General features: G+C 44.9%; 1 protein-coding gene across 1 annotated transcript; it reads right to left on the reverse strand.

The window, feature by feature from the left end:
* Positions 1–92: 92 nt before the first annotated feature.
* On the reverse strand, positions 93–9915 carry RAPSN (receptor associated protein of the synapse). The gene is made up of 8 exons (XM_039553368.1): positions 9476–9915; positions 6614–6952; positions 5219–5377; positions 4781–4879; positions 4561–4683; positions 1907–1960; positions 1133–1332; positions 93–342 (listed from the first exon to the last, which is right to left on the reverse strand). Exons 1-8 carry the CDS (start codon positions 9689–9691, stop codon positions 270–272), a joined length of 1263 nt encoding a protein of 420 aa, XP_039409302.1. The 5' UTR covers positions 9692–9915; the 3' UTR covers positions 93–269.

The raw sequence follows: 9915 nt of genomic DNA on the forward strand, positions 1-9915 counted from the left end.
GGGGCGGGGCGGGGCGGGGCGGGGCGGGGCGGGGCGGGGCGAGGGCGGTGCCCGGGGCCCGGAGCTCGGCGGTGGAGGCGGACGGGGCGGTCTCTGGGAGAAATCCTTTATTACAGTCAGTGCCCGTACACAGCAGCGAGGGAGAAGGGAGCGGGGCTGAGCTGAATCAGTCGGCCCCGCGCAGAGAAGGCCCAGGAGGCCCCCGCCAGGCACAGCCTGAGGGGGCCAGGGAGCGGCTCCGTCAGTCCCTGGCCGAGCCCCGCGGGCGGTCAGACGTAGCCGGGCTTCACCGACAAGCGGCGGCAGTTGGGGCAGCCGCGGGTCCCGTTGGTCTGGAGGCACCTGCAACGGGAGGAGGTCGGGTCGGGAGGGGCTCTCCGCGGCCGGAGGCTCCCCTAGGGCCGCTCCACGGCTGTTGTACACCACAAAGCTGTTCCCCGTGGGCCCTCCCGCCACGGACAGAGATTGGATCTCTTTCCCATTCCTTCCACGGAGGCACTTCCGCAGGTTTCTCTACAAAAGTTTGCTCCTGTACTGCTGGAGACAAGCCCACAGAGCTCATCGGGCCTGTCTCACTGCCCAGTAGTTTGATCCTAATTCTGGTGTCAGTGTGAGACTTTGGTTTTAAATTCTTGGTTTTCAGATCAGTGCGTTTTGTAACACTCGTTTCTTCTACAATAAAATGATGGTACCGCTAACTTCTTTCATGGCAGTAGCATGATAATAGGCTGAACAGCTTCTTCACCTCTGTGTGTCACTAGCCAAGGAAGAAAGTGAGGGGACTTGGGAAAGATCCATACTGTCCCTGGGAGCGAAGAACTGATTCCCCAGGTGGAATCAAATACGAATCTGTGAACTGGGCTGACCACGTACAAAGTGAGGACATCAGTGAAAAATCATTTAGAGGACAGAAGTGGGAGTGTGATGGGTATGATGGCTGAATCTCACCCTCCAAGGTCGTGAGACTCTTAGCACTGCAATGGGATCCTGCAAGGCAGGATCAAGACAAAGGTAAGCGGGTAATCAAGACAAAGACCTGGGGAACAGTATGCATAGGACTACTCTGGGCATAAGCAGCTCTTTCCTATGACTAATGTCATGACAATAATATTTAGTACTTCCAGCTAATTACTTCAAGTGGAAGAAGTGGGAGCAAGGTAGTGCCTGGAGCTGGTTATTCTTCTCTCCGATGGACTCTCCACACATGCCACAGTACAGCTCCATCTCCTCCACACATTCATGGAACTTCACTACGTGGTCACGCAATTCTCTCTGCTGCTCCTTTGTGCGATAGATCTTTTCACACAGGCAGTGGAGCTTCAGCAGGCCAAGCTGCATGTGAAGGACAGAAACATAAAAGTGAACAAAGACCAGAAACAGGAGTGGGAATGTTACAGCACCATCAGCCAGCTGGAGAAACATCAACAGGTCTCAACACTTCCTGCCATTAACCCTTCTTCTTTGTGTCACAAAAGGTAACACCAAGATTTGAGACACTCAGCAGCTCTTCCACTCATAGTTTCCCTGAGCCACCCATGACATACAATGTATTTCACTTTCCTTTGCCTCCAGCCAGCCCACAGTTCAGCAGCTGCTCAGGGTAAAAATGTTTTTTAAGAAGAGACCTCTAATCCTCTAGTTCTCTATTTCATACCCCATTTTCGCTGCTTCCCATTCCCCTTTGTCTATCCCATTGTGACTCCTCAGTCACTTTTCAGACTTGGATACTGATGATAATCTGTGCAACTGCCCACAACCAAACACTTCATGACAAAGCAAATCTCAGGCACTCACTGGTTAATAGGAATGCTAATGAGCAATAACAAGTCTGGGTACTTCAATGTTTGACTTATATTGCCTGACACAAGACTATGAACAGTGCTGTAAAGAAGCTCTAGGATCCTACCTTGTTCCCTAGTCCCTCTGCCAGCTCCTGTGCCTTTTCAATGCTTTCCAGAGCCTGTGAATGGAGAGCACTTGTTGTTAGTTCTCAGTCAAATATATAAAAAACAGGCTCGTATTAATGTCCTATGAGAACTACTAAAAAAAAAGCTAAAGACATACAGAGTAAAATTTGAATAAACAAGTATTCACTGCAACCCTGGAGAATCAAGAAAGCTTTCTGGCAGATTTCCCTTCCCTCCCAAAAGTTAATCCATGAGAAAAGGTTGGTTTCTGAAAGACCATAAGTAATGCAGGAGCTACATTTCTGTTCCAGACACACAGTGTCAATGTTGGCAGAGGCTGGTCCCCAAGCAGAGAGAATACAGACTGATTTAAACTCAGTCCCACATGCTCATTGGGGCTGGGATGGAGCACAAGCAAAGCAAGCCTTGTCCCTATCCTACCTTGCAGGCTCAGTAATTGTTGGGCAACTCCAATTTCACTTGTACAAGAGGTGAGGAAAGGGACTACCAGCACCAATACACCACACTCATCCATTCTTTCCCTGCTGTTCATATATCCACCTTGCCTCACTTACACAGGGTGTGATGTAGGAGTGTTCAGCCATCCATATTTTGAATCTGAAGGAAGTACTTAGCATAGCAGCTGTCATACCAAATGAGTCCCTGCTTTCCCCTAGATGTCACAGTGTTCCTTGCTGTTCTGGTAATTAGTCTCTCTTTTCCAGAACTATTGAGATCTGCTTCCTTTTTGTCCAGGGGGAAGAAGAGGTCTCCCTTGTGATGCAGTAGTTTTCAGGAGGAACATTATAAAATTTCTACCCTATAATTTGGCATTACTGCTATTGTAGGAGGAGAGGACCAGATGAGATGCGAAAATGCACTGTGAATGCAGAAGGAGATGGCATTAGACCTGTGGTGGCAGCAACAGCCTAGGATAAGGAAATGGTAGAAGAGGGAAGCAGGAACTGGAGGCTAGCAGGAAGAACATAACTAAGAACTGTGCTTAGGAAGTCTGAGTGTGTGCTGGAAACTCCTGAATTTGATTCAGGAAGAATCAAAGTGAAGCATCAAAGTGGGTAGGGGAAGAGATGTTGACAAGTCCAGGGGACAGTTTGTCTTGGACAGGAATATAAGACTGCACAAGAACGGGGGCAAGCAAGCTGGGAGCAGCCTGGAAGGATCTGCAATAGCATTGATTACATGCAACTGAAACGGACTAACTGGCCAAAGAGACTGTGAAGATGGAGGAAGCTAGGACAAAAACAGGGAATCTGCAAGTGCAAAGTTAGCAAATTGCTTTATTAAGTAACTGATATAGGGATGAGTAGCATGAGAAATGGAAACTGGGACTGGCAAGTTGAAGAACAGGCTTTGGTGAATATTTAGGGATGTGATGTCTAAGGAGGTCACATTTGATCAACAGACATAAGGTCCCTGACCCAGCAGGGCAGACTGCCCTCTATGCCTGGAACAGAATAAAAGATTCCTCCACTTTCTTCTTCTGTGGGATTTGGTGATATTAGAATTCTGTGCAAAGCTGTCATCGTGTTCTCACAAGTGAGAGCTGCTTGGTATCAGAGGCTGACAGTGGCTGGAGATAGAATCAGTGAATGTAAGGGTTTGATGAGTGCTCTGAATATTCTCTTGTGCAGAGGCCTACCTGCTGTGTCCTGTCCCGTTCTTTTGACACTGAGCAAACTTTTCACGTCCACAGTTTCTTCTTCCATTGCTAACAAACGTTGTGTTTACTTACTGAGATTGCACAGTGTGTCTCACCCAACTCATTCCCTGATGGAGGCACTCAGATGCTGACAGCACCCTGAACTTGTCTATTCTGACAGACATATACTGGACATCCTGATATCTGGAATGCTTCATTTAAGCTAAAATTCTTGGTGTCTCAGTATGAGTGATAAGAGTGAATCTTCATCATGTTTAGACCCAACCAGCATCTTGATGTGGCACTGTGCAGGAACTCCAGGTTGTTCAGAGCTAGTTCAGGGCTAACCTTTGAGCATTTCATTCTGTGGCCAAGTAATGTTCCTGCTGTGCAATGTGTGCATCTAAGTGCAGTCTGGACTTCAATACACATACACACTGCCTAAGCATTTTCAAAATAAGTAACTTCACCCCCTTGTTCGATATTGACTGGCTGTCTATCCCCAAATAACTTCCTGCTCTCATTTCTGTTTCACATCAGAGTTTATAGACCTTCAAAATTTCTCCAGGAATTTTATGCCACATTTGCCTGCAAAGCACATGGTGGAGCTGTAGAGCTGTCTAAACATCACTAGCACATCAATGAGCTTAGTCATACAACTAAAAAGTAGGCAGGGGAATCTATTTCAGAGCATAAGGCTTCCTTCCTCCAGTGCTGCTTTCTCAGTGTAGAGCTTAAAAGTCATCAGGATTGACTAATGAGGCAATTCTGTAACTTAGCAGTCTGACTCAGAATGGATGTTCCTACCATTAGTAACAAATTCCTGTCTGAGAGAGACCATTCAGAGAAACATATCTGTACAAGCACAGACCCTGTTGGTAGAACCAAGGTGGGGGTACAGGTCTCTTCTGAACTGTACCCTCATCAAAGTGCAGTACAAGACTGTTCTAATCTTGTCTAACAAACTTCTGTAGAAACAAGTTTGTAACTGACCTTGTCCAGCTCCTTTTGAATCATCCAGCACTTAGTCACTCCTAGCAGCACCTGGATCAGGCCCAGGCGGTTTCCAATCTCTGTCATGATGCTCATGGAAGAATCATAACGAGGGAAGGCTGTCTGCAGAAGCAGGGAGGAAAACACATGTTTTGCTATGGTCTGCTTTTCATGCCCTCTTGCTATTCCCTCTATCCTTCCTGGCAGGAAAGAGCTGTACCTGCACGTCTCTGCGACTGCGATGGATATCTGCAAAGCAGAGCAGACACAGTGCTTGCAGCGGCCGGTCACCATGCTGCAGGGCAATCTTCATGGACTCCTGAAAGAAATTGCCTCTGATCAGTAGAAGAGCTTGGTCCTGGTTCAAAACAGCAAGGCTGGGACTCTGCACTTTCGCCACTGAAAGATCAGCTTCAAAGAAATGGCACCATCTTTTAAGGCAAGGGAAGTCTTTTTTGTATGTTCCTAACCAAGGGCCATTCACAGACCCAAATTTTGAAGCCCCTTGGGCTACAGAAACCACAGCTCTAAGATTGGAAGGCAGCAGGAGGATCTACAGTCACATGTATCTTGCCATGGTATCTCTGTTGCTCCCCGTCCTGTGGCAAGATCCCCTGGCAGAGCCCCCGCCAGCTCTGTGGCTGCCCGCACCCTGTACCTCACAGCAATCCATGGCATCTGCCAGGCGCCCCAGCTTCCGATAGGCCACGGCCATGTGGTACTGGCTCATGGCACGGTACTTCAGGCTCCAGCCCTTCCCGTAATCATTCACCAGTTCAGCGGCTTTACATGGGAAGAACAAGGCTTTCTCGTAGTCCTGTAAGGCAGACAAGCACACAGACAGCAGTCACAGCAAAAATAAAGCAAAAAGGAAAGAAGAAAAAAGTCCAACTATTTTTGATTTACTAACATTGCAAAAGCTACCAGATTTCTGTACATCTTTAAACTCGTGCTGTTCCTCTTCCACACACAGTATTTTGGTGGATATCGAACTGTGAAAGGCGGAATTGCCGTATACTGAATTCATATTATTCTCTGGGTTTAGGACACTGGGTCAATGACCCAGCAAATGAATTTTATGTAGTATGCCATTAACTTTATTCTGCAGGACCCATTTACCCTCCTCTATAAGCAAAGGCTGAAAACTTTCTTTGCTCTTGCGTCATCTCTGCTTGTAACATCTACATGGAGCCTTCATTTTCTCCATACGGTGAGTTGGGTTCTCCAAGAAACTCATTATCCATCATTGCAGGAAATAGGAACTAAGAATCATGGCCTCATCAAATTCACAAAAAAGGAGTAATACATTTTCATTTTTAAGCATTTTCTTTTGCATTAAAAGCATGTTAGAAATAAATCTTATTTTACAATAATTATGTAAAACTTATCTAAATATCTAAAACTGTAAGTTATATGAGACTGCAGAAGTGAAAAAGTCCTCATATTTTTTAAATTCTCCACAATGCACAAAGGAAACCCCAACTCCTCAAGTTTCCTTTCTCCCTTCTTATTTCACACCTGAAAAGTATCCAGCACAATGTTATTTTCTTTATTTTTGGTCTCCACACTTCACGTGATGAGTCTTCTATGAGTGACAAAATCAAGACTTGGTGAGAAAAACGTATTTGTTGCTGTTTGTACTAGAAGTTAGAACTGGCAAATCAGCCCTGTGCTCAATCCCTGCTCAATCCCTGGTTTTACCTACAGCTGCTTCCTGGCAACTATTTGCCTGCAATAGCGGTAGAAATAAAGAATCCATGAGTTCTGGATGCCAGCCCTGTGTCTCTGATGTGATCTTCTTTGAAGCTAAGTTTGATCTTTTCAATGCACATATTCACAGCTGCTTCTGCTGTGCTGTGTAAACATGACACTAATCCTCCCATCCTTACTGTGGAGGAGAGTACTCCATTCGGATTTTACAAAGGGATTTTAGCTTACAGTGCTCTCTCAGTCCTTCACTTCCAATAGGAAAGACAGGCTGAAATTCACATGATTTCCAATGCTTTCCTGAATCTGTGGGACAATTGCCCTTCTGTCCCTTAGGTTACTGTACCTTTATCTGGGTATAGAAGTTCCCGAGGCTGCAGCAGACTCGACATTCCAGCATCTTGTCATCGTTGTTGTGTGCGTAGCGTAAAGCTTTCTCAAAGCACTCCAAAGCCTTCTGGAAAATGCTGAGGCCCAAGAAGGCATTGCCCATGCTGAGGCTCACCTGGCCATTCAGCTGCATGCTCACAGTGGTACCCTGCATATTCAGGCACGTCTTACAGTAAGAGATTGTTTTCTGGAATTCACAGAGTTTCTCATTGCTGCGAGCCAGGTTTAGGTAGCTCTCTGTAAGGAAGTCTGGGTCTTCCAGCTCCCGTGCTGTGTCAATCTGCACCACTGCAAACTTTAAGTAGAGAAGACAGTGTTTACAAAAGTGTGTAGTTTATTTAAATACAGCTCACGACTCACAGAGTAGTGCTCTTCTCCTGTACTGGAGAAGAGGCTCATCTCTGAGCAGGGCAGACAAGGCCATCAGCACATGGAGAAGCATCATATGCACTGAGCAGTTAATCTGGTGGTTTAAAAGGCCTATGGAGACTCTGAAGAAACCTCTCCCTCTCTCCACACAGTCTCAGGGTGGGGAAGATGAACTAGGCTGGCAGTTAGGGGAAAAAAAGCTGTTAAATGGCCCTAAAGAGAAGCAGGTGAAGCAGGAAACATCTATCACAATGCAATTCAGTTTTCTTTCACTCTGTGTAATGTATCCCACTTTTTCTGGAATTCCTAAGCTATTAAAGTACTCTGTTAATAGAAGAAAGTAAGCTACTTCTTTAATGATTTTTTTTACTAATAAATTGCAGTCTTGATCTTGACACTTCTAGTTCTATAACCTCCAGGATTTGTTGCATACTGTTCTCTTAAATGAAGTCTCTTTCTTTCAGGCAGCAGACCCTTCTAAGCAGTTACTCTAATGTTTTGTGATGGACCAAGCACACTGCTGGCTTGAATTAGTATCAGTAGCAAAGGTAAATAGTTAGCAATTTTCATTAGTCATTATCACTTAGGATTATGGATAGCAAATTCCAAGGGAATCAATTACTTCCTTTTTTGTATAGTGGCTACATGTAATAATTTAAGCTTCTAGAACATTTTACATTCTTTGGAAACAAAAAAAAGCAAAACCCCCAAACCTCACCAACCATAAATTGTGTATGTTTGGTTTGTATTATCTTCCCAGCTTCCTTAACAGTATAGGAAAGGTGCTGTGTGGACTCAGTGATGTGCACTAGCTCACGCTTTCTCACATTCCCTTAACTTTGCACAAGTCCTTCATTATTTCCTGGTTGCCACAGCCTCTTTTCTTGATATGAAGTAATTTTTCCTCTCCAAAAGAGGTTGAGCATCACAACCCTTCTTAAATCACTTTTTATTTCATGCCTTTATTTCTGACCCCTTTTCTCCTGTTATTTCCTCTCTCAATGGCTTATTGCTAAAGTTCTCCTTTCTCTATCTTTGATCACTTGCTGTATAAAATCTTTAGTTTGAATGAAGACATTTTTCCTTCCTAATACTGTGAAGAACAAAAATTCACCTACTCTGATCCCACTTTCTGATCTCTTCTCAGATAACAAATTAATGTTCAGGTATACTAAGCTCACTCCTTTGCCTTTTTTTTCCCCCCATGAAGTCTTCAATATTTCCTTCAGGTACCTACATCTTACCTTTTTTTCTTCTTTCTTCCCCAATCATTTTGTTGTTTTTGCCACCACTTAATTTCATACCTCTTAACAGAATTGTTTGTCTTCAAATGTTTTCCAAGTGTATTAATACCTCTCTTCTTCATCCTAAGTATTTGGTTTCAATATAGGGCTTTGACAAGTGGATGGGCTTACGACTAAGATGTGCCCCTCTCCCCCGTCCAGTTCCAAACAGAGCTACCAAAAACTTTTCAATGAGATGTAGACATCCCCTTCACATTTTGTTCTAAATGCTGAATGATAACCAGTCTAGTTAGAGGCATCCCAAAACATCAGGACAAGAATATTAAAGCCCTTTAGTAAGACCCTATTTCAGGCTGGGATAGTTTCTTAAGACTATTACAACACCCTCTTGCCTTGTCTTACAGATTCTTGAGTTGCCCTCCCAAATGCTGCCTGCTGCTCTCTATATACATCCTGTTACTTCTCAGATCCACACACCAGCTTCTTTTTGTTCATTTAATTAAAGTGTTTATCCTCATGCACTTGAAATGTAACTTCAGCTGCTTTTTACCACTCTTCCATCAAGCCCCATATCCTTCTTTCTTTCTTCTATGCTGTCCTGACAACTGGGAGCTGCTCTCTGAACTCAACTGTGAGACACCTGGTATGTCTCAATTACCTCATCAAAACATCATCTTCTTTTCCTTCTTAATCAGCCCCCTTGCAAATAATTGTAATTAAAAAACCCCAATATCAGATCTGTATTAGATATCAGCCAGAAGCTGAACAAGGTAACAGACATGTCTCCACAAGATTGGTACTTGTTCTACAGAATTCACTTGGAGTTCTCCTTTTATGCTGACATTCACACTGTAAACAGCTTGTAGTGGACAAAGGCCTTGTTGTCATACCTTTTCCTGAAGCCTGATAACATGGTGTGCCTGTATGTGGGAAATAATCAAGAAAAGTTCCCATGATTAACTGGAGAACTTAAATAAGCCAGGAATCCTGGCGAACCAGACCCAGTTAAAAATCGTATTCTGTGTATCTTGTGGGCTGCAGCTCTTGGTGAGCACAGTGCTAACAGCAGCCCAGAACATGCTCTCAATAGCTGGTATTTTCTGTTATACACAAATACCCCCCCGCCCCCTTTCAGCCACGTTCTCCAGCCACGTTCCATAGTGGGTGCGACACAATGGCATGCATTCATCTCCAGTTCACCTTACCTTCAGCATGTCTTTGTATCTGCCCATCTCTGCATGAGCAGTGATGAGGCAACCCAAAACCCGAAACCTGCCAGCAGGATCCGCAGACTTCTCCAAAACCCTCATCCAGACTCGCAGGGCCTTTTCGGTCTGATTAGACTGGTAAAGATGGAGTCCTTTTTCTATCTGTTGCTTTGTCTGGTCCTGACCCATCGCCCATGGATTAAAAAGCCTCATACACTAACCTCTAAGGATAGCAAAAAGGACGTGCTTACAAGAGAACACAACGCCCCACTAGAAGAGGGCAAGTTGTGTGCTCAGAAGGCCTGGAGCCGTAAAAGCCCAGCCATGTCAGGGGGCTGGAGCTGTGGTAGGCAATGGCAAGAAGTGTGCTCAGCACTGAAGGCAGAATCCCAAATCCACTAGGCAAACATCTGGCTTGCTAGGGCTCCATCAGTGCA

The sequence above is a fragment of the Corvus cornix genome, chromosome 5 (assembly GCF_000738735.6).
Source record: "Corvus cornix cornix isolate S_Up_H32 chromosome 5, ASM73873v5, whole genome shotgun sequence".
In the NCBI taxonomy this organism is placed as follows: Eukaryota; Metazoa; Chordata; class Aves; order Passeriformes; family Corvidae; genus Corvus; species Corvus cornix.

Bases quoted from the DNA above. Each gene is read 5' to 3' on its own strand.
- RAPSN (XM_039553368.1), bottom strand. From the start codon at position 9,691: ATGAGGCTTTTTAATCCATGGGCGATGGGTCAGGACCAGACAAAGCAA. The intron at 5,378-6,613 runs GTACAGTAACCT...TCTGCCTTACAG, and splicing joins ACTTCTATACCCAGATAAAG to GACTACGAGAAAGCCTTGTT. The intron at 4,880-5,218 runs GTACAGGGTGCG...AATTTCTTTCAG, and splicing joins ATGCCATGGATTGCTGTGAG to GAGTCCATGAAGATTGCCCT.